Source organism: Haliotis rubra, unplaced genomic scaffold (genome assembly GCF_003918875.1).
Source record: "Haliotis rubra isolate DU_JTF1 unplaced genomic scaffold, ASM391887v1 Scf706, whole genome shotgun sequence".
NCBI classification, from domain to species: Eukaryota; Metazoa; Mollusca; class Gastropoda; order Lepetellida; family Haliotidae; genus Haliotis; species Haliotis rubra.
The window spans coordinates 260,953-286,542 of NW_025767420.1; the positions used below are offsets into that span (position 1 = coordinate 260,953).

At 43.6% G+C, this 25,590-nt stretch overlaps 1 protein-coding gene across 1 annotated transcript in view; it reads left to right on the forward strand.

Annotated features, from left to right (window-relative positions):
- LOC124259008 (IQ motif and ankyrin repeat domain-containing protein 1-like) overlaps nt 1-25,590 on the forward strand; it is a 227,146-nt gene that overhangs the window by 102,013 nt on the left and 99,543 nt on the right. Inside the window, exons 5-8 of the mRNA XM_046693074.1 lie at nt 2,966-3,090; nt 6,182-6,244; nt 7,445-7,584; nt 11,887-11,941. Coding sequence (XP_046549030.1) covers nt 2,966-3,090; nt 6,182-6,244; nt 7,445-7,584; nt 11,887-11,941 — 383 coding nt within the window. The remainder of the gene's footprint in view (nt 1-2,965; nt 3,091-6,181; nt 6,245-7,444; nt 7,585-11,886; nt 11,942-25,590) is intronic.

Sequence of the window (25,590 nt, forward strand, 5' to 3'; positions counted from 1 at the left end):
TCTCCTCTCTGAACGCCTGGTTCTATCCTGTTGGTCAGAGCTCTCTCTTGGTTCCTGGATGAGTTTGTTTCCTTTATGATAGTATCTGGTGTCTGGGTTATTTCATCTTAACCTGTTAAATACTTGCCTTTGATGTGGTGTGAGATCGTTGGCAATACTGATTTCTTTCTCGTGCAGGACATCTCTCAATTTTACTGAATGCCATTTATCCTCCCAGTGGCACATTCTCACTATGATATGTCTGGTCTTGTCCTGCCTGGGAGAGGATACCCTGTGAGCTCTCTCTGTGTCTCTGGCTGATAAGGGCTGGAGTTTCTTCACCTCCCTGGCACTGTTGAGGATCTCCAGGACCTTGGTTTTACTCTCAGTATAGGTCTCCTTCCCTGTTTCTTGTATGCCATACAACACCATGTTGTTTCTTCTGTTTTGTTGTCCTTGGTCCTCCAATCTGGATTCAAGATTACCCAGATAATATTCCATTTCATCGGTTGTATTGTTAATGGCGTCAGTCTCCATCCTCAAGATTTCTTGTCTTTCTTTATTCTTCAGTAGATCTGCCTTCAACTCCGTTATGTCATCTTGTATTGATAATCGTTCTTCAGATTCCTTAAATTGGGTAATAATGACTTTCTTGAGATCATCAAATTTCTTGCTAGAGGGACCAGGGTGTAACTCAACATCCCCTGCCCTGTGTATCATAGATGGTACACAAACACTACAAGATAATGTGGATGTGACTAGACTGTCCGGTTTACGATACATAAACAAACATACCGTTGGTGACGAAACATCGCAAAAATCACCTTGGGCACACATGGATGGTGGCGGAATCAGTGTTGGTACTCTGTCTTGGGTACCTAGAACAGTCAGTGCCAGCAGCAGAGATCCACACAACACAAGCCTGTACTCATCTGCCATACCTGGCATCCATGTCGACACCGAGTTGTAGGGCTCAACAGTTCCAGTCCACCATCATTCACCCATATTTTTTACTCCATCAGGGGCAGTAGTTCGCAAAAAATATCACTATAGGGGACCTGTCATCAGACTGTTACTCCCAATACTACTCATTATCTTTCATTTCATTTCTTCTAGATATGATGAATATAAAATAAACGTGATGTAATAGTCATCTCAATACCAGTGTAACAGACCAAACTTTCCCGCTGGCCAAACCTTCCCCGGGGAAACTTTGGCCTAGAATTGCAATTCAATGTGTACATCTTATGGTGACATGATTTGAACAGATGAAGAACTAATGCAATGTGTCTTGATAGGAATGGCGGTAGGAGCAGGATGGATTTAGAGATATAGTCTCCCCTTTTCATAGAAAACAGAACAAAATATTCTAGCCTAGCCCAAACTTTTCCCGGGGTAAGAATAACCTAAGACAAAACTTTCCCGGGGAAAGTTTGGCCTAGGCGAGATTCTCCCCGGTGAAAGTTTAGACCGGGGAAGAAATGACCTGCTACACCGGTTTTCACAAAACATGATTTTGTAAACACTATCCAATATGACGGAAAGTGCACTTTGGCGTTTTCAAAAATATCCCAATCAATTCTCGGTTTGTCGGCAACGTTTCAGCACTATCAATAGTGATTTCATGAAAAACTGATATCAGCGATCATTAATGTGCTATTTTTGAAATTCAATACTCTGAGTAATTTTCCGATTTTTGTATTTCAAGACATGCACCAAATAATGCTGTGAATTCCGATTTCGTAATGTGTCAAAAATGGCAGCATTTAAGATGAAGTCTATTTTGAAAGGTCTTATTCAGCACTTTAGCTTTGTCTAAGATAATAGTGAATAGTATTGAGAAACAGGAAATTTCCCACAGAATTCAAAACTGTGAAGTGTATTTGTGTGCATGATAGAAGTGAAGGTTGAAGAAGAAGGACATATATGTCCCTGTTGCATCCAGGGGGTTAAAGAATGGTGGACATTATGTACAAAATTGTGCTATCTTTGTCACCAATGAGAATACTGTAGACACCAATGTGAAAAACCTGAAACAAAGTCACGTAACATGAAACAGGTTTCTTTGTCAACTGCAGATGAATGGCATATTGTTTCTTTATGTGGATATTGATGATACATTCCTCGAACAAGGAATTTTGCTATAATTTTAGTTGGTTATAATTTTGATATTTGTATTTTGTTTTTATTCATTTGTTGTAGCATTCAACAAATTGATTCGGGGTTTTTTTGCCATGAAGTTCTTCGATGCGAGACAAACAACATGCACTAAGTCCCACTTAGGGCATGTGTGTGTGTGAAATATGATTCACTTGGGCAATCTATGAAATATCAAGAAATTACAATCATTTTATATATTCACTAAAAACAAATAGTATACTTCTTTATGAGGTTCCATAGTGAATAAAAATATAATGATAAATTAATTATGCTGGGATGTTATGTTAAGACAAAAATATAAAGACCTACATTGACTTCGTTTGCTTTCAATCCTAATATTTTTTTACCACTGGCAAATGAAGTTAAACTTCAAAATGTTTTCATTTCTTATCATGATAATGAAGATGGAAATATTTATAGGTTTAGAAGGTGATTACATTTTCCAATTTATTTCAAGACGAAACTGTGTCTAATCTTTGTTGATCAATGTAAGGATACACGCTTATACTACCAATTGTGTTGCGCAGCAGTCAAGTATTGTGGGATATAATCCGGGTAGTTGTTGGGGAAAGACAATAGCAAAAGCAACAACTAGTGCTGGGAATTGCTCTGGATCAGTGCCCCTTTAATGGACCAGACATTTACATCATTTGCATATCTTATATGATCCCATTGGTTCTGTTTAGAAGTAGCAGATATTATAGTCAACGTGATTAAATCTTCATTCGAAGTTGCAAAGAATTTCTTTCATGATGTAATAAATATATAATTTTGTAATTATTTTGTGTGTGATATTATGAAGAGTGATAAAAGTGTTTTTTTCAAGATGGTGGCTGTGCTGATACACTTCATCTACTTCTCGAGCATGGAGCCAACCCCAACACACAGGGCCAGTTTGGGCGCACTCCACTCTACCGGGCAGCATTCGCAGGTCACCTGGAGGCATGTCAGGTGCTCACACTAACCGCACTTCCTGATACAAGTGATAGTTTACATATTTTGGACTCTGTCCGTCCATGCATCCATGCAAATTCGTCTTTTCTGAAGCAGAACATAAAAACCATTCAATATTTCATCACCAAACTTGGGACATAGATAAGTCTGTTTGTGAACTGGTGCCGTTTTGTAGTTTTGTATTTCTGAATAAAATAATTTTGCGTTTCCATGGCAACAACTTTGACTTCGACTGAAATTGGTGCTAAAGTACTGTCGGAAATGCTAGAAAAATGCTTTTTGACTTATATTTAAAATTCAGAGGTATTACAGTTACTTAAATAACAAATATCACTTCAAGAAACATCTACCTAATGTAGACCGAGAGATCAAATTTTGAGACATGCCCTAAAATGTGTTTTTACTGATGAAAAAAACAAAAACTTAGAAAAATAAGGGGTAGTGGGACGTTATTTGATACAAACATTAATTGCCTGTGTTACGTCATCAGCATCCACGGTATCGACAGGTGAAATTGACACCTGAGCACACGCTCGGGCAAGGGGTCATCTCAATAGATATTTTCTGCAAAATGTTGAATATGTGTGCATTATAGTATAACGATCGGTTATGTAAGGGATCATTAGTGTATGTGTGTTTGTTTTGAAATAAACATACGAATTACTGTACATTGGAAAGAGTCCAATCACTTGTGTTATCTGATCGATTGATTGTAGAAATGTGCAACGTTTTAATAAATGTTTTGCATGTCAACAGTATATTTCATTGAAAACATATGGATGTAATTCGGTCAGTTTAATCTAGTTGTGAACATTGGCCAAAGATTTAACGAAGTCACTGGTGTAGCTTCTTTAGAATATGTATATTTTTCTTCTCATAAAGTTTGTAGACCGCCCGTCTAAGCACTCCCTTGTCAAAGTTGCCAAGGATGGTTTTACGTCCCGGTTTTGCATTTGAGACGGTCCCTGTCTTGTCTGATTTGTTTACAATATTGTAAACTTGTTGGTAAGACATGCCAACAGCTCTACAAGTTCTGTAATAAACCCTTTCTAAACTAATGAAAGGTTTAACTCTGTCTTTTTAAGCAGAAAAAACCCATAAACCTTTGCAACAATTGACTGCAAATCGTTGGCCTTAGTGGACGCTGTGATAAAGATGTGCATGCATGACGGGAAACTTATTTATCAAGACTTAACATTTATAATAATATTTCTTCAATAAAGAAACGATAATTAAGTAAAGTAACACAAACATTGAATATTTATTTGTTTAGGAAAAAACGTTAATTCATATTTTTACACCACCTGTATTATTGGCATAAATGTAAAGACTATTTCAGATTTCTGTTGTTGAACTCTGATAAAATATTAAGTTGCTGTTTTGGTACCAAATTCTCTCCTGTAAACTGCCTTTTAAATGCATGGGAATGTTAAATCGATTGAAATAAAAATTAGGTACACAATAGGCGAGTTGATATATTGACAACAAAGTACATTTATCACCTTTATAAAGATATTAAGGCTAAAAAGCATTTTTCTAGCATTTCCGACAGTACTTTAGTGCTCTTTTCTGGAGCAGAACTTTAAAACCTTTCAATACTCTCTTTCCACTTTGTGGGTTTTCAAGAACCTGATGACATAAATAAACAGTACCACGCTATTTCCAGTGTCAACATTACTAAGGTACATCAAACCGTGGAAGCACTCAGGCAGTCTGTTGTTGATACAAGCATGCTAGTATATGAATAGTTTGCTTATATGTGTTTTGTTAGAGCAATGTGAAGAACAATCTAACATTTGACAGAGTCATAACTAGTTGATATATTCGTGAAGAGTATTTTACCATTGTGAGGGATATTGATGACTTTGTCTGCTTGTTACTCTGTTGACACCAGTGTTAAGTTTGAATGCAATATTAACATCTGATATAATACAATGTTTGATTAGGTCAGTTTATGTCATCTTTCTACAAGAAGTTCTAATGTACCAACAGTGGAAAGAGCATGTGAGTGTTAGAGGCATACTTTGAAAGGTGTATTGATGAATTAAACTGTTGGTGTGTAGGATGCTGCTGCAGAGAATGCATTGGTAAACATAGGCCGTACACCATTTCAATCAGGCTGAAATATTCACTCAACTTCATCCTAAAAACTGTACATTTCCCAATTACCAGTAATGTGACACAAAAGCATTAATTAAGGACCACCTGAATCCAAGGGCAATTTTTAAATTTTGGTCCAAACAGGCAATCATACCCTAGCATAGTGTCGCACAATATGAGTGCTGTCTAATTTTTTTGCATTTGTCAATAAGATCAACAAGCTGCCATGTGTACAAAGAAAGTAGGATTGGTCCCATTACAGATCAATTCAAAAGGATATCTATAAATGAAATTAAACAAATACCTAGATTACCGAAAGGTAAATATTTTAATCCATGAGATTAATTATTATGTTGAGTGCTTTCCTTATAAAACATGTAACTGCTGAGATTAACGGCATAGATTTATTTAATCAAATATAACAATTTATAATTAGAATTTTCTAGAATTCTATAAAATGGCAGTTTTAAAAATTAAATATAAATGGGTTTACTTTTGGATCAAGTCCCAGATGTGACTAAACCCAAAAATGTTCTAGAATCTGTACACTGATTAGAAAGTGTGATCCCATATATAGCATGTTACGATTGACAGCTTTGTAAAAGGCATTGTATATTCATACAATTTGACATTGTCCAAGACTTTTGATTATAACATTTCTTGAGTTTGTCATGACATCTTCAATAGTAAGAATATGTTTACATGTAGCATACTTGTAAGTTTGTGCAGGAAAAACCGCATGTGGATGTGATTATGAATTCCTTGTTACTCAACCTTCTTGTAGACAGCAGCTGGAAAATTCCTGATGTCCTGTAACAAGTATTGGGAAAGAAGTAATTTTTGTATGAATGAATGCCTTCACTGGAACATGGTTTCAAAATAAGCTGTTTCATTGAGGTTGTTATCAGGAATTAAAACTTCTGATTGCTCAATTAGAATCAAGTATTTAGCAAATTTATTGTGAAGTCAGTGGTTATATTTATTGCAGGTGTTGATGCAGCATGGAGCTGATCCTCGGATATTTGCTGCTGATGGTCAAACATCAGAACAGGTGTGTTTTTAAGAGCATGAGGAATGAGGACACTTGACTGTTTTATGGTAGAATGCACTTCAGTCTGAATTTACAGGCTGATGTTGAGTATGATGATCACACTGGCCAGATGATATATCACACTGGTACATAAGCCGGTGTAATTCTACATGACAAGACCAGCTGATGTAAAATTAAATGGGAACTCTAGCATCATGTTAGTCTACATGTGTACACATGCTGATCTTCAGTTACATATGGGCGGTGGGGTAGCCTAGTGGTTAAAGCATTCACTCACTGAAGGCCCAGATTTGATTCCCCACATGGGTTCAATGTGTGAAGCCCATTTCTGGTGTTCCCTGTCCTGATATTGCTGGTATATTGCTAAAAGCAGTGTACAACCCAACCCAACCCAACCCATAAAGAGAATATCAGCATCACTCAAGATTTCTAGTATCACAGTTGTAGCAAACACCAGCAGTCGGCCATCTTCTGTCATTTACACAGAGGAAATCCCTGCCTTCATATGTTATGGTCCATGTTCCCTCTAGCTTTACTCCAGCTCTGGTGTCTGGCAATTGTGGGATGGATTTTGCTCTGTTTCTGTACAGTGAGGCCTGTACACTGGGAAACGAAGGTGCGGTCGGAGTGTCATCTTCATGTAGGAGATTGAGTATGGGTTTGTAGATCTGTGTACCAGTGATATGTCAGTCTGGACACACTGATTGAGTCAGCAAAGTAGTTGGATGTGTTCTTTGTTCTCAAAATGGGGATAGCTGTGAACACTTGAAGATACCACATGGCCCCTGATAGTACTGCATCTTCCTTGCAACCTCTAAGTACACACTTCCAATGTGTAGAAACCTGATGTTTGACATTCAGTCTGTAGCCAAAGTCTGCAATGGGTTAGGAGTATAATCTCCCTTTAAATACCAGTTTATGTGCTTACTTATGTTTTTATCTTATAGTATCATTGTTTAAAGTAACTTTACAAATGTGCATAGAGTACGATCTCTCTTAAATACCAACTTATATGTGTGACAGATTTATCTTATATCTTTGTGTTAACTTTAGAAATGGGTCCGGTCTACTAAGAATAGCAGTGATGCTATTTGGGTTATGTTTATTGTTGCCAAAGTGAGGTGCAGGCCACATGAGGACAGGCCTACCAGTCTGATCTTACATTGCATTGTTCCGTAATATAGTGCTGTGGTGTCACAGGTTGCATCAGTGGAGGCTGTGTGTCAGTTCTTGGCACAGTGGGACATTGGTCAGACAGAGGTGTTGCTGCAGAAGCTTGAAGCAGACAAGGAACGGTGGTTGGAGGAAGAGAGGAGGGGACTGGAGGCTGTACAAAACAAGTAAGTCCATCAACAGAAGAAGAGGAGACAGACAAAACAAGTATGTCCACCCAAAGGAGGAGAAGTAACGAAAGGCCAAATACAATGGGTAAGTACACACACAGGAGAGAAGCTGCACGAAACAAGTAAGTTCATACGCAGGAGATGAGGAGACAGAGGGCAGAACGAAAAAATTTAATAACAAATAACTTTACATACAGGAGATGAGAAGACAGAAGGTTGTACATGATGAGTAAGTTCACACACAGGAGATGAGAAGACAGAAGGCTGTACATGATGAGTAAGTTCACACACAGGAGATGAGAAGACAGAAGGCTGTACATGATGAGTAAAGTTCACACACAGGAGATTTGAAGACAGAAGGTTGTACATGATGAGTAAGTTCGCACACAGCAGATTAGAAGACAGAAGGCTGTATATGATGAGTAAGTTCACACACAGGAGATGAGAAGACAGAAGGCTGTACATGATGAGTAAGTTCACACACAGGAGATGAGAAGACAGAAGGCTGTACATGATGAGTAAGTTCACACACAGGAGATGAGAAGACAGAAGGCTGTACATGATGAGTAAAGTTCACACACAGGAGATGAGAAGACAGAAGGTTGTACATGATGAGTAAGTTCACACACAGGAGATGAGAAGACAGAAGGCTGTACATGATGAGTAAGTTCACACACAGGAGATTTGAAGACAGAAGGCTGTACATGATGAGTAAAGTTCACACACAGGAGATTTGAAGACAGAAGGTTGTACATGATGAGTAAGTTCGCACACAGCAGATTAGAAGACAGAAGGCTGTACATGATGAGTAAGTTCACACACAGGAGATGAGAAGACAGAAGGCTGTACATGATGAGTAAAGTTCACACACAGGAGATGAGAAGACAGAAGGCTGTATATGATGAGTAAGTTCACACACAGGAGATGAGAAGACAGAAGGCTGTACATGATGAGTAAGTTCACACACAGGAGATGAGAAGACAGAAGGCTGTACATGATGAGTAAAGTTCACACACAGGAGATGAGAAGACAGAAGGTTGTACATGATGAGTAAAGTTCACACACAGGAGATGAGAAGACAGAAGGCTGTATATGATGAGTAAGTTCACACACAGGAGATGAGAAGACAGAAGGTTGTACATGATGAGTAAGTTCACACACAGGAGATTTGAAGACAGAAGGTTGTACATGATGAGTAAAGTTCACACACAGGAGATGAGAAGACAGAAGGCTGTACATGATGAGTAAAGTTCACACACAGGAGATGAGAAGACAGAAGGCTGTATATGATGAGTAAAGTTCACACACAGGAGATGAGAAGACAGAAGGCTGTATATGATGAGTAAGTTCACACACAGGAGATGAGAAGACAGAAGGCTGTATATGATGAGTAAAGTTCACACACAGGAGATGAGAAGACAGAAGGTTGTACATGATGAGTAAAGTTCACACACAGGAGATGAGAAGACAGAAGGCTGTACATGATGAGTAAAGTTCACACACAGGAGATGAGAAGACAGAAGGCTGTATATGATGAGTAAGTTCACACACAGGAGATGAGAAGACAGAAGGCTGTACATGATGAGTAAGTTCACACACAGGAGATGAGAAGACAGAAGGCTGTATATGATGAGTAAGTTCACACACAGGAGATGAGAAGACAGAAGGCTGTACATGATGAGTAAGTTCACACACAGGAGATGAGAAGACAGAAGGCTATACATGATGAGTAAAGTTCACACACAGGAGATGAGAAGACAGAAGGTTGTACATGATGAGTAAAGTTCACACACAGGAGATTTGAAGACAGAAGGCTGTATATGATGAGTAAGTTCACACACAGGAGATGAGAAGACAGAAGGCTGTACATGATGAGTAAGTTCACACACAGGAGATTTGAAGACAGAAGGTTGTACATGATGAGTAAAGTTCACACACAGGAGATGAGAAGACAGAAGGCTGTACATGATGAGTAAGTTCACACACAGGAGATTTGAAGACAGAAGGTTGTACATGATGAGTAAAGTTCACACACAGGAGATGAGAAGACAGAAGGCTGTACATGATGAGTAAAGTTCACACACAGGAGATGAGAAGACAGAAGGCTGTACATGATGAGTAAAGTTCACACACAGGAGATGAGAAGACAGAAGGTTGTACATGATGAGTAAGTTCACACACAGGAGATGAGAAGACAGAAGGTTGTACATGATGAGTAAGTTCACACACAGGAGATGAGAAGACAGAAGGCTGTATATGATGAGTAAAGTTCACACACAGGAGATTTGAAGACAGAAGGCTGTATATGATGGGTAAGTTCACACACAGGAGATGAGAAGACAGAAGGCTGTACATGATGAGTAAGTTCACACACAGGAGATGAGAAGACAGAAGGCTGTACATGATGAGTAAAGTTCACACACAGGAGATTTGAAGACAGAAGGTTGTACATGATGAGTAAGTTCACACACAGGAGATTTGAAGACAGAAGGCTGTACATGATGAGTAAGTTCACACACAGGAGATTTGAAGACAGAAGGTTGTCCATGATGAGTAAAGTTCACACACAGGAGATGAGAAGACAGAAGGCTGTACATGATGAGTAAGTTCACACACAGGAGATTTGAAGACAGAAGGTTGTACATGATGAGTAAAGTTCACACACAGGAGATGAGAAGACAGAAGGCTGTACATGATGAGTAAGTTCACACACAGGAGATTTGAAGACAGAAGGTTGTACATGATGAGTAAAGTTCACACACAGGAGATGAGAAGACAGAAGGCTGTACATGATGAGTAAAGTTCACACACAGGAGATGAGAAGACAGAAGGCTGTACATGATGAGTAAGTTGACACACAGGAGATGAGAAGACAGAAGGCTGTACATGATGAGTAAAGTTCACACACAGGAGATGAGAAGACAGAAGGTTGTACATGATGAGTAAGTTCACACACAGGAGATGAGAAGACAGAAGGTTGTACATGATGAGTAAGTTCACACACAGGAGATGAGAAGACAGAAGGCTGTATATGATGAGTAAGTTCACACACAGGAGATGAGAAGACAGAAGGCTGTATATGATGAGTAAGTTCACACACAGGAGATGAGAAGACAGAAGGCTGTACATGATGAGTAAAGTTCACACACAGGAGATTTGAAGACAGAAGGTTGTACATGATGAGTAAGTTCACACACAGGAGATTTGAAGACAGAAGGCTGTACATGATGAGTAAGTTCACACACAGGAGATTTGAAGACAGAAGGTTGTACATGATGAGTAAAGTTCACACACAGGAGATGAGAAGACAGAAGGCTGTACATGATGAGTAAAGTTCACACACAGGAGATGAGAAGACAGAAGGCTGTATATGATGAGTAAGTTCACACACAGGAGATGAGAAGACAGAAGGCTGTACATGATGAGTAAGTTCACACACAGGAGATGAGAAGACAGAAGGCTGTATATGATGAGTAAGTTCACACACAGGAGATGAGAAGACAGAAGGTTGTACATGATGAGTAAGTTCGCACACAGCAGATTAGAAGACTGAAGGTTGTACATGATGAGTAAGTTCACACACAGGAGATGAGAAGACAGAAGGCTGTATATGATGAGTAAGTTCACACACAGGAGATGAGAAGACAGAAGGCTGTACATGATGAGTAAAGTTCACACACAGGAGATTAGAAGACAGAAGGCTGTGCATGATGAGTAAAGTTCACACACAGGAGATGAGAAGACAGAAGGCTGTACATGATGAGTAAAGTTCACACACAGGAGATTTGAAGACAGAAGGTTGTACATGATGAGTAAGTTCACACACAGGAGATGAGAAGACAGAAGGCTGTACATGATGAGTAAGTTAAAATATAGGAAATGAGGTGAAAGAAAGCTGATTAAGAAAACTAAGTGATCATCTATTGCAGCAATACATGAATATATAGTGTATCACTGGATCTCTTTTATTGATTTTCAACCCATTGTGTGACTACAGAAGTCACTCTCTCTATGTATATATCAAATTGGCTCACTGTTGATTAAGACTGATTCCAATGCATTGATTACCTGCTGGTATCCAGTATTGTCTATTTAAAAAGCTTGTAGACTGTTTGTGTATGCTTTAGTTTCAGGCCTTGACAACAGGGCAAAGCACTACAGTTTGTCCTCCTTTGTGACCACTGAAAAGATATATGACCTGTATATACCGAAGAAACAATCAGCACTAGTTCTGTAGTCACAACAGTGGGGTAAAAAAGATCCAGTGATATGAACACAATGTTTCTCATTTTAAAACAGATTGGAGGAACAAGTAAAGATTGCTCAAAAAGAATTTGTCTCAAAGCAAAAGCAGGTTTGTATGTTTTGCATGATATATTTGTTGATAATGTATATATATTTGTCCAATTATGGATAGCAACAGCTATACAATGCTTACAGTTCATATGTTTAATGGTTACCACAGTGTTTGCATTTGCAAACAGCTTATTTCTGTCAAGGACCATCAATGAATAATGTTTAACACAAAACATTATGTTACAATATTTATCAATAACTGATTATTTTTCATAACAGAGTGGGATTGTGGTGTAATCACAGAAAATGATCTACATCATGTGAAGAATGTTAGGATCCCTGCCACAACATTATTGGCGCATGGTTACAAATGGTGTAATTATATGTGGCAGACTTATCATAAACATAATTACAAAGGCTTGAAACAATTCTTGTATTGCCCACAAATTCATGAATTCTTTCACGAGTTTCACAAAATCAACAAGACACATATACAGGAGGAATAATTTCTATATAACCCATTATTTGGTATCCTTTTCAAGCTCCACTTTACAAAATTGCACTGATCATCACTAGATTACCACTGATCTTAGTGAACTACTTTTGTCAAATGATGTCAGCAGTCAGCTATGATACCCTCTCTTGTACGATACCAGCCTTATTGACAGTATGCAGAGTCATTCTTATTTTCAATTATTCTTAACATAGTGAGAAAGCTTAAGCTCAAATACATGTCAGAAGGCCAACAGGATAATTTACTTACCCTTAATCTTCCTTTTGCTTTTCAAAGTCATGGTTTTCCAAGACCACAAGCCATAGCGCTGTCCTGATTAGTGTTTTACATGACTGTTGCTGTCTTGATTATCCACCACTCAAAGGTTCTGCTATGTAACTGGTTATTGTACCAGTTAAGTGTATGCACGTGTGTGTGGGAACCACATCACTAATGAGGTAATTACTAGGACTGACTGTGGTAATGAGGGCAGGACATAGAATTTTGTGAAAATTCCTGATCCAATGACAAAAATCTAACACAACTGAACCTAACACCTTGTGCTATTCCCCGCCAATACCTTGAACCTGAGTAGTATATACAATGGGGGTTCTGGATCACTTTCAACAAAAGCCTCTGCAAAGCCTTATTTGGTAAATAAGGCTTTTGTCGGGCCCTTAGCTCTTGCTACCATTTCCCCTACTATGAAAAAGTTTGGGCCGATAGCGGTTCTGGATCACTTTCAACCAAAGCCTCTGCAAAGCCTTATTTCACAAGTAAGGCTTTGGTCGGACCCTTAGCTCTTGCTACCATTACCCCTACTACAAAAGTTGGGGGATGCGAACGCACCTCCTAGCCGCGCCGCGGGGCATGGCTGGAGTAATGGGACACCGCTATGCTGGAGGTAACACTGTGCCGTACGGTACGATCAATAATTCCGCTCTTACAAACCCCTACCTGGCCCATTCCTCAAGTAGTACAAGTTAGGCTCGCCTGCTTTGATGTCCACTTTATCTATGTTGTAAGTTTTGACTGACCATATAGGATCGGTGGCTCGCCACGGCTATCACCCTCGTGTTCCCCGGCTGGTATAGATACCTCACTAGGGCCCTATCTGGTATCTGTTTCTCTTTTCCACGCAATGGAGCAGCCGGCTCTGCAACTATTGATTTTAGTTTGATAGCGCCTGCCGGTTTCTTATCAGTGAGCCGGGTGACTTCATGGTTGATTGCCGACACCACCTTGGGTAACCTCACACCCATTCAGTCGATCGCTTTCCCCGGGTTACCATCTCCTCGCGATACTGATGGTCGAATAATCGCTTCAGCCAAAGTCCTATTAAATCTCTCAACTATGGCTTGGCTGCGATGGGCTCCAGCCGCGCCACGCCTGACCTTTGTATCGCGGTTTGGCCAGCAGTTGTGACACGGCACCCATGAACTCCCCGTCCGGGTCAACTTGCAGCTCTGTGGGCCACGCCAGCGGACTGCGCGCTTGTATATGTCAATCCTCTGGCTACCTGGGCCGAAGTCTTTCGCGGTCAAGGGTTCAGCTTCCTTGTAGCGACTGGCTACGCCCACTACGGTTAAGGCATACTTGTACCTCTTGTCGTCGGGGTAGGAACAGTAGGTCTGCCTGGTGAACGTTATTAGGTATGTTAATACCGAACCTCCTTCTAGGCACGAGCGTGGTGCCGGCAAATAGATCTGCCACAGGGCTTGTTTTCAAGCCACGCTTTGGCCTCCTCTGTGGGTACTCGCCATTTTAGCTAGCTTATCTACAGCACTAGCTCCTTTCCAGTACCCACGCCGGGCTGTAGTAAATAGCCTCAAACTTTCTCTGGTTTCGCGGACATGTCTTGGTTCAATTTTTCATGCCCATACGCCGCACGTGTTTATCCCATCAATAGCTATCCAACGCTTAGTGTCCATAGGCGACAGGGACGCCTTGTTTATAGTCAGTCCGTGATATCTTATGCCCATCACTTCTAAGTGTGTTCATTTTATGCCTAAAGGTACGGGTCTTGAACAGGGCTTCCTTTGAATCTGGCGCGGTTTGATGTGTTGTTTCACCACATACTTCTTAACACCCTTAGCCTTCCGGATTTCACCATTGTCGGCCTTCAGTATGGAGTACATCTTAGGCCTCAACCCTATGTACTCGGCTATGGGCGTGCCAGCACACTCATCCTTCATCTTACCTAGGACCTTTTATTTACCGTACTGTGTATGGCATGGGCCTTAGGGTAATCGCTGGTGTCATACAAATCGAGGTGTTTTTCATGTCAACGCATTACGCCCTCGGTTCAATCTCCATCAGCAGGGAATCCGTGTCAGTGTACAGAACTTCACACCTGTCGTCGACTGTTTCTTGAGCTCGTTGTAGTAAAAGTCGCACATCAGGTGTTTGGATAAATCGAGGATGCTCATCCCCACGTAAACAGGCCGGTTGAATTTTATGTGGCTTTTCTTCATGTGTAGGGCAACTAGATCATCGGTGAATATCTTGCTACGGTTGAATGCCGGACTGGCTATCAGTCTCCTGAGCTTGTCTTCCTCATTCGACCCGAACCAGCTTCACGGTCACGCTGCTTCCTCAGGTTCTCCATAGTCTTACCAAACACCGAAGTTGTTCATGAGCTTGTAGAGATTTTCTCAAAGTCACTGGTGGCAAGCTTTCGGAGGTCTGTGTTCATTCTGATGTAGGTTCCATCCAGGGGCTCTGGGTGAACACGAGCACCCTGTGTATTTTGGTCAGCCTCATACCCAACGACAGGTACAGCTGTAGGTTGCGATAGTGAACGATGTACTTGGTCTTATTCATTAAGTTGGGAACGAAGTTTTTCAACGTCTGTCACCCGCCCACCTAACAAGTTATGTTGGTACTCAGACATCCAGTCTGGGTTAACCCTCATACGCTCGGGGCCAGGGGTAGCTGTTGTGTGATGTGTGTAATGCCTTGGGGTATTCCAAGTCAACCTCGAGGATATAACCTTTATTTCAATCTGGTGCGATGCTCATAACATCGACCTCCTGTGACGCCCATTCGAACCCCTGTGGGTAGATACTGGCTCATGGCCCAGCCATACAGGTTGTTGGCGCCGAGGTAGAGAATGTGATTGGTTGGCTTGCTAGGGTCGTGAGCCCTTAACGTATTGATTATTTGCTTTTCAGACGCTTGGTTGCCATGGAGATCCCACCTCGCAAGCCTTTCTCAATGAATAGGTGCATGTCATAATCTGTAAGCAATTCCAACTTAACTCCGGTCTTTTAAGCAAGGCATCCCACGACAGACCTGGGCTGGTGTAATACCACGCGGGTCGAAGTTTATACTGCTTGAAACACGCCCGCCTAAACGCCTCAAACACGCCGGCTAACAGCAGTACATCTGTCCTCAAGTACAGGTCATGATAATCCCCAGGTTCTTACAACCCAGTTTATTCCATACATTAATAGCATGTGAGTAATCATCTTGGGATATTTCCGAGTCTGTCAGATTGCTGTAAAATTCTCTGATGGGGGGTAGTCTGGTCTCAGCGAACTTGGGCCAACTATCCATGTACTCATAGGGGTACACACCCTTCCTCATAAGCAGGGGTCTAGTCTCGATGTCTGTGTATCGGTCGGTGATAGGGAAGGTATCGTTGGCCTTGACCAGACTGTCTAATGAAGACAATAGAAATTGTACTGAATCTATGAACCTAAGGCCGTTTAAGCTGAAGGAGATGTATCTCTCCATGTTGTTGGGGATGCACGCTATATTACCATCGATTTTCGCGATTGCCTGCATGATTAAGTGAGAGTCGTACATCTCTCAAGTTGTGAAAGACAACGGGATGTTTATTGTCTTAGGGTTGATTCTAAGCTTGAGGTTACACGCAGCTGTGAGCCGCGCTCTATACTTTTACCGGTTACGTGGCAGTGATCTCTCACCCAATCACCATTCAGTGGTGAGTCACACACGTGACAGTTAGTGCTACAGGTGTGAGCTAGCCTGTCGGCTCGGTCATACGCATGGGAGCCGACTCTATACAGTGCATTCCTAATAATTTTTCTTCCTCCTGCAAACACTTTAGAAACCTTTCAGCCGCGCCAGGGCCCCTATACACTACGGAGCTTTCGCTTCCCCATCACAACGATCTACAATGTATCCAAACCCACAGGCTTCATGCTCTTGTGTTTTGTGGGTGAAGCTCTCACCTGTGGGAGCCCCGCCTGTGGGGGTATCCCCAACAACTGGTTTAACCAAGGCTTCAAAGTCGGCGTATATGATATAAGGCACAGACATTTGGTTCTTGTGGTTGCCGAATTTTAGGATATTATCACCTTCCTTAGGCATGTCGACTCAGATAGCCGCCTGCCCCACACCTTGACAATCCTCCCGGTGGGATTCTAATAAATCAGCTCGTGGTGAAGCCATGTAGGCACCGCTCGCAGAAGTGGGTCTTTTCTCTGTGTGCCGATTGGTCATACAACAGCCTGCTAAAGTGTTTTATCCAAGCGTAGTGGTACTTGTCACCTCGCTGGATCATGAATATATTGATAACACGTTTCCCCACCACTGGGCTGACCCTGTGCACTATTGTTGTGTTACCTTCGTGTCCAAAGACATTTATAGCTAGATTATTCTGTTTTTCTATTTTAGTTATCTGGGATATGGGGTGGGTTCATCTATACCATCCCAGTTGAGCCCATCGTCTTGGGGATAACTAGAAGGCCTGTTCGAATTAGTGTCAGCTGGAAACAAGGCTGACCTGATAGCTAACCTCAAGCAATCGCTCCTCTATTCCTGACGTTGACTATGGCATGTTTTTTCCTATAGTAGGGAGGCAAGTCTAGGTATGACCCGCCTCTGAACGGCATGTAGTTAGCTATGTCTAGATAGACATTATCGATTTTATCTACAGTCCACCCGACCCCAAGTGTGTGTAGCGTTCTAGGTATTCTCTTATCTGCTGAAAACTAGTATCGATTGATGCGCCAATGGTCTCTATATGGGTCACGACCTCTTGTTTACCCCGAAGTAAGGCTGAACGCACTCAGTGACACCTCCCCACCTGCTTATCGAGTGACATTTTAACTGTGATTTGAAATTTGATACTTCCTAGACTGGTTAGTTCCTGGTTGACCTTATCAGCTATCAGAGGTTTGATATCTGCGATATCTATGTTCCTATCAACATGCATACGCCAGCCTCTCAAATAGTTGCCTACAGCACGCCAGTGCGCACGAACTGTAGGTCGACAGCTCTATTCTGCCGTAACAGTTCTACAAGCTGTGGCTTTCTCATTCGGGAATATCCCCCTAACCCCAAATCACGTGCCTGAACTTTCAATTGTTTTACAGTGGGAGGTTTTGCTACGGGGGCATGTGATAACAATGCGATTAACTCGGCTCTCCCCAGGTTTGAATAACCCGTGAATCCAAGCTGTTTTGCTTGAGTTTTTAATTGTTTTACCGTAGGAGGGGCTTCTAAACCTAGTAATTTCAACAATGCTGGTTTGGGCATTCGAGAATACCCAATTACACCCCTCTGCCTGGCGACCCGCTTAAGTTCACCAACAGTGGTCATAGTTGCGCATTACACACCTAAGAGAACCAATGTCTAATTGGCCCACCGTGAAGGTAAAAAATCAAGATACACCTTATCGATTATTCCCTCAACCCACCCGGAATATGCGCAGCATAGTAGGGTGTTTTGTATTACTTGCAACGAGTCCCCAACAAGTATATCTATATCCCCATGCACATCTACTCGCCCACCATCAAAGTAATTCCAAGTGTGCCCAGCCCATGGCACATCAAACCCTACTTTTACAATGATTGTAAACGAGCACCCCTTATATAGTTCACTAACAATCATGGGTTTGAGGACACTAATATCTATACTTTTCCCCACATCCATCTGCCAGCTGCTCAGGCAACCTTCCCTGGGCTCAGTTTCCACAAACATAGCTATACGTATGTGTGTATAATCTCTAATTTGGCCACTGGCAAAGGGACCTGCCTTACACTGCTATCTTGAGAAATCGCCTACGTTCTTTTATGTAGGCCTTTTTATTCTCGTAGATGAGGTGATGTCTGACTACGTTCGCCCCGTGAGCTTTACATAGACAGTAGTGCCCTTTAACCCCTATACCGCACACAGAACACACGTAGTTAGGGCTTCCCATGTGGAAACAACAGTACCCCTGAGTCCTGCATTTCCTACCACAGGCCTCGGTCTTCCCCATAAGTATGTATTCGTGATCGGTATGGAGCAGGTCTCATGTTTAGCATACTTATATGGGTATTTAGTCTAATTGTTTGGCAACCAACGAGTCGCTGCTATACCCAGCGCTATGAAGCCCAGTTCACGGTCCATTTGCCCCTTGGATGGTGTGTAGTACTGAGCGAGTGTGGGTTTATTGAGTGGTTGCAACCGCTTACCAGTTAATAAGTAGTATTCTTTCAAGGCGCCGCCAACATCGCGGAATGTTTGAACGGCATGGTTTTCACGCCTGAGTTGTTCGTTAATGTAATCGATCCTCTGAGGCGTTTTTTAGCGTGCATCGGATTGGGCAGCCTGTAATTTCTCAATAGCGCAGATTATGCCGCTTTCTTTCTTCCTGTATTTCAGCCGCTGCGGTGACTCTGAGTTTCGAGAAGAGGAAATTACTCCCCGAAAATGCTAGGGCATTCACTAACGCCCCACCGACCATCATAGCTATCGTGGCCATCTTTACTTCATAATATTTTCAGGTAGTATCCCTTGTTTTACTAGGATGTCTTTGTAGCCATCGCCATACCAAGGTTCATTATGAGCATACCCATATCCTGCAGGTTGAAATCTAGCTTGATAGTTGGTTGTTTAAGCACCAGTTTGGTCAACCGAGCGTATCCTACGGCTAGACTGGCGACCACTGTGGCGTGGTATGCCGCTGACTAACGCTTTCCCTCAGACATTATGTATATGATATAAAAATATTAAATTATAACATGATATGGTCGACCTCTAATTGTGGGAGAGGGTTTTTCACCGAATCCTTAGGATTCCTGTGTGGGTCTCCTCCCTGTGTCGTCGTATATAACCACGTAGATAGCCACGCAGCAGTTGCGCATACAACTAACAAGAGTCGCCCGGTGAGTCACCCTGATAATTTTATGTTGGTTACACCACCGCTTTTTACCGCAGCTACTCTCTTAGGATTCTTCTGCCTGGTTACTGTTTCCCCCAACTTTGGGGTTTCCGCCAGTTGTGGGGTCTCCTCCCTGGAGGTTTCCTCCAGGTGTGGTGTCTCCTGTGCATCCATCTATACTATTATTATTATTTTTCCTCTCAAATTGACAATGCTTTGCCGTGATAATTGCCGCCGTCACCGGGGCTAACAACATACCATATTTGTGGTACAGCTCGCAGCTAATAGAGCTCAAGGCGTGTTCAATAAAAGGGTCTTTCTCAAGGTCTTCCCACAGGTAAAGCCGACGCTCTGGGGGAATGGGAAGGAAGTATGACGCAATACCAGTGTATATCTGGGTCATAGCCGATCCTATTGTCTTTGTCATCTCTGCTCCGAAGCGGGACTCGTGATCTAGCTGCATAGCTTATCGATTTCTTCGGCTGGCATTTTGTGAATTTTATCTGGAGTGTACTCTCCAAAGTAATGTTTGGCTTTGCCACCAACAGCCAACGCCACCAGTTTCTCTCGCTTATCATCGTCCACTTGGGGTACCAACAATTGTTCGAGCAATTCCTCACACTCCATCTTATAATGTAACAAGTAAGTTTTAGTTTTAACAATATAATACCCGATGCAGGCAAAACACAGCGAAATAAAGGTTAAGTTGCACACGACGAACACTTCAAATACCATAGCTATAACCAAATGCTAAGCATTTGCTAAGCTTTGCTAAGCATTGCTAAGCTTTGCTAAGCATTGCTAAGCTTTGCTAAGCTAAAACACCCTATAGGCTACTGGTTGGTCGGTCTTGAGCACGAGCTTAGAGTGTTTAGTTTCAGCGAGCTGTTTCTTCACCCGCTCCCCGCTCTAATTTGCTCATCACATCGTTTTCTCTCAAACACTCCTCGAACGAATCCCTGTCCTTGCAGTGAAATAAGGCCACCCATCGCGCCTGCTCCCTGAGGTCTTTCAACACCGAAGTTGAACTTCTGCGCTAGTACCCAGACGCTGTGATTTATGCGCGTCGGCCGGAGAAGGCCAGGTACGATAGCATGTCTCTCTTTTTGTTATCTCACGATTAGCTGCAGTCATCCAGTATGAACAGCGCCGGTTCCCTTTAAATTTCTCGTGAAGAGCTTTCAACCAGTCCTGCAGGCGTGTTCCCGGTCGACTTTGTGTACGTCCGGTCCGCCATCACCCAAGGTCTTTCCGCGGTAACGCTTTATTCATGCTCAGAGTAGGGCACATGATAACGATGTTATCAAACACATCCTTGTAGTAACCCTCCAACATATCCAACACGAAAACGGTCTCTTCCCACAGCCCGCCTGCCCGCACACTATGGCGCAGTGTGGGTCGCTGGTAGCAATAGCTTGCTGGCAGGCAGTGGCCTACTGCCATCAGTAGATGGCCTGCACGAATCTCCCATTGTCTATATTAAGTTGCGCCGCCCATAATAACGCATAGATATAATTTCAACTTACCAGCCGGTTGAGCCTTCTTGGTAATCTGGATAGTAATCCCTCGCTGCCATTGTCTATTTCTAATTTACCACTACCGCAGTTTATCGTCATCTGTGGATCGCGATGTCCAACCATAGGGCATACTTGGTGGTCAGGTATTCACCGATCTTCACGGAGGATAGGTCCAGGTCCTTGGTTATGTAATGTTGTTTGCTCGGTAGCTTTTTATCTCATCCCACTGCTGGTATGGCCTCATACCATGACTGAACAGCTGGTTGGGCACGCCTCGATGGTCACTTCCACCTTTTCAATCTCGGGTTGAAAACTTCGCTGTCCCTCCGAACGCTCGTAATCCTCCACGGGACGACCAGGATGCCTTTCATCGATCGCGCTGGCACGCTCAGGTTGATATTCCACACAGTGTCGCCTTTATCTCGCACGACTGATCTATGCCTCAGTATGCGGTCGTACAGGATGGCCATCTTCCCAGAGTACTGGCTTCGAACCTGCCTGGCCAGCTCTGGGCTAGTGACCATGTCGAACTCCAGAGAGATGTTGTCTATGGCGTAACTGGCCTCATCACCGCTCGGGCGACGCACTACTTTGCTGTAGTCGTTAAACGTTAGCTCAGATTCAAGCCTATCACCCAGCTGCCTGGTAAACGGGGCTGCGTCCCCGGAGCAACTCGAAGTCGAAAGGCACGCAGAACCGTTCCCCGTGACGCTTGAGCGATGGCCTTTTCACCGTCCGCGGATCTTGTCTAGCTGGTCTTGGCGCGGAAGGCATACCCTATGCGCCGACCTGGTCGATTTGCTGATACCCTGGTACACGCCATTGACACGTTCTCCTCGCTTCCAGAGATCCCCGTAGCAGTGAAACACGCCGCTGTCGCCGATGCTCAGCACCTCATTACCGCTGATCTTGATGGTGGTTTTCTTGATGATGGCTCGACCTACGCTCCGCACTAGCTCACGCTTGTCGTTGGTGGAGGTCAACGGAGGTTGAACGCCAGTCGAACCGTGCCTGGTACAATGAGGTCATTCTCGCCAAGGTTTGGGAATCTAACCAGCAGAGTTTGATTCTGGTCTATCTTGCTGGGATTGTTGGTGATGGTCACCGACTGGCGCACGGCTCTGGCACCTAGAGGCTCTCTTGATCTTCTGAAAGGATCTAGTTTTCTACCGTACATTGTTATATAAATGAAATATATTTTAATACTAAATAATGGCAGAGTACATACCTCTGGATGATATGTGGGATGATAGTGCCCAGGCATTCGAGGATGACACCTCATTCACTACCCCCTTAAGTACTGAACTTATACAGCCAGCTGTCGACGATTATTACAACGCAGTTGAAAATAGAGACAACATCAAGCCGTTGGGGAGGGACTATTCCAAGTTTACCGTTGATAAGAAGGGCACGCTGCGATTGAAGGCTCACCCGGAGATCGATCTCATGAATAAGCGCACGAGAGAACCGCTTGCTTTGTCAACACTCACCAGTCGCCATGGGGGTCAGCTGATCCGTGATGAACTAGGCTTCATAGATTACGGCGGCGCGCGGTCAAAGCTTCCCCAAAGGTCAGCCCAAGATCTGCAAGCAGCCAGGGCCAATACTGGGGATGCTAAAGAAACGCCGGACAGTATCGAAAAACTATTGACCACGCATCATGACAAACCCCTTGCCGGTCTCAATTTCCCCTGAGGGAACTGGCGAGGCCTAGACGAAGCCTTGAAACATGTACGCGGAGAACTCGTGGAACAACATGGGGAAACTTAATGAAATCGATGAGCACATCGCCGCGAGAAAATAAAACTCACCGGGCGGATGGTGATATGAAACGTCAGATCGAGGAGAGAATAAAAACTTGGAAGACGAGACGGACTCGTTGGAATCCGCTTCCTCTAACCGGAAGCCCGATCACAGATCAGTAGAGTACGGAAACCATCGATCGAGTCCTAAATGAAGACACCACGCTAGCTGACAGGATTCGATCCTGTTCCGAGAGCAAGGCATCACCATCGCCAGCATTCTGACCGCATTGGGCTTCATCATATCAACCCTGGTGGTGTCATTGACAGGGTAGCCCCCACGCCTGCCGGCGGCGGTGGGGTACCCCACGCCTGCACCCACAGGTGGTATCAAAGAGTGGATAAAAACTCGGGAGGCCCTGGCTAAACTGGCTGGTAAGGCTGCCAAGCCCTACCCGCATCCTGGGTAGCATCGCCTCGTGGCTGCTGGGTGCTCTGGCTAAAACTGCCACGCGGCTTAGTCAAAACCTGTGGGCAGCCATTGTCGCCATGGTGGGTTTGGTGTACGAGCGGCTAAGAAATTTTAACCAAATAAGCCCCAAAGCTACCCCACCAACCACCAGGGCTGTTTTTACGATCGATGTGCTGCTGATTGATTGTGGGGGTGACCCCACAGGGGTGTTGGTTGAACCCTAGGCTCGGGGTGGCGCCACTATACCCGCTTTCACCGGGTCGTGGGTGGTGGGACGGGGACGTTGACATCGAGGTTGACGCTTCAACTTTTTGGTCCGCCGTGGCTACAACTATTTCGTTGTTGTAGCCCACCACTTTTTACTCTCAGTTGCATATCACTCGGAGCCATGTACAACCCCACGTCGAACACGTAGTCGACTTTCGACCTGGCATATTCCAACACGCCTTGGTAGCGCTTTGATGGCACTCGGGAGATCAACTGGAGCATTGATAGCATCCTCTACGCTGACAACTAACTGTTTCTGAGCCGCCGTAGCAGTCCCCTTTACCGATAATACTGGAACGCGTTTGCGTCTCGCGCACCCAACACCGCCCACACGCACGTTCTAATCGAGTCGTTTAAGCCGCTCAGTGCCGCACGAGTAAACCCTTTCGACGCGGTCCAACATAAACTTTTTCCAGTCATCTGCTGTCCCTCCCTGATCAAACCTCCAGACTCTGTAACTCCTTGTTGGCATTGAAAGCCATGTAACGGTCATCCCACTCGTTGGTTGTGAAGAGATGATACGACTTGTATCCCCAATCTTTCACCAGCAGTTTGCTGGCTTCCACAAGGGCATTTGGTGAACGATGGGGATACCCAACCCGTGGTTCGCCCCGCAAACGCCAATCCGCCTTCGGTTTAGTTCGAATTGTTGCAAATACGCTCAGAGGCCCGCCTATCGCACTTGTTGTTTAATGGGTTCCATGCATTGTCCTGTGGGAGCGGACGCTGATTTCTTTAAGGATACGCCTGACCTGGTAGTACACGTGGAACTTGAACACAGACTGACTCAGCGGTCCCCGCCGAAAGTGTCGGTCAATGTCACACCACACCCCGCTAGAAGCACCACACGGCGAAGTTGACTTGATTCTGCCAGAACTGCATCGGGTTGTTGAACCAAGCATGAACTACCTTAGCGTTAGTCACCGAAAATTTATACAGGCTGAACACATCTAAAAGCTGGGCGTTGAAATACATCCCATCAGCAACCGCGATCTTCATGGGTGAGAAATCTATGTCCAGTTTAGGGTAAAACACTCCAGGGGAGTACATTTTAAAACTATTATATAATGAGCATATATACTCTAACATGTACATAACACTTCCAGGAATAACGAGCGGTGAGGCAGTTCAGCTGACGCACGCGATCGATAATACGTCCTGTCAACTCGAAGTCGCGACTCTGCGATATCACCTACCTACCGCAATGGACTAACATCAACGCCAGCAACAATAAGCTGTTCGTTAGTGGAACTCGCAGCCAGATAACTGACGGCTACTACAGCGTGTGCTCGCTAAGCGATGAGGTCTTCAAACCCCTGGGAGCCGAACTCAAGATGAACGACTCAAACGGCACAGTGGTGTTAATCAACAACGGAAGAAACTCCTTGAGGCTCGGCCGCCATTGGCTTAAAACACTCGGTATGTCACCTGACGAGATAAAACCAACAACAACCGCCACAGGCACGGTTACCTGACATAGTACCGCATCGAGCTGTACATTCATCTAGGTCAGGTGAGCACAACGCACAACATTCAAGGGGTCACCCTTCCACTATACTGAGAGCCGTGCCGGTGAAAACGGAGAAATACAACGACGGTAGAACCGAAGTCGTTTTCACCGCTGCAGTATAAGAGGTTGACTCAGGGTAACATACCTGAGCTGATAATATCGGTGTTAGATATAAATCATAATCCCGTGAATATAGGATACCTCAGCTTAACGCTTCACATAAAATGACCAGCGCACAAGGGCCCGGGGTGAAAAAATGCGTCAATGTGGGGATCTCCGACCTCGGGGACACACGTTTCGACGCCCCGGAGTAGATGGTAAATTGTACGCCTTGCAACTGAAAAACAACATTTACAAACGCGTTGAAGTCCCCTCCGGTGGAGCCCTAGGTGATATAGTAGATACCGCAAGAGCGGTTGTCAACACTAAGTACACCCTTGTCAACACCGGTGATGATAACTGGATAATATACCCATCATTCGGGGGCAAATTGTTCGACTTAGACGATGTTGAGAGCACTACCGTCGCCCGAAACCAGCCATATACACTCGTCTTCACCGAAGATGACAAGTGGGTGTTGTTACCCGAT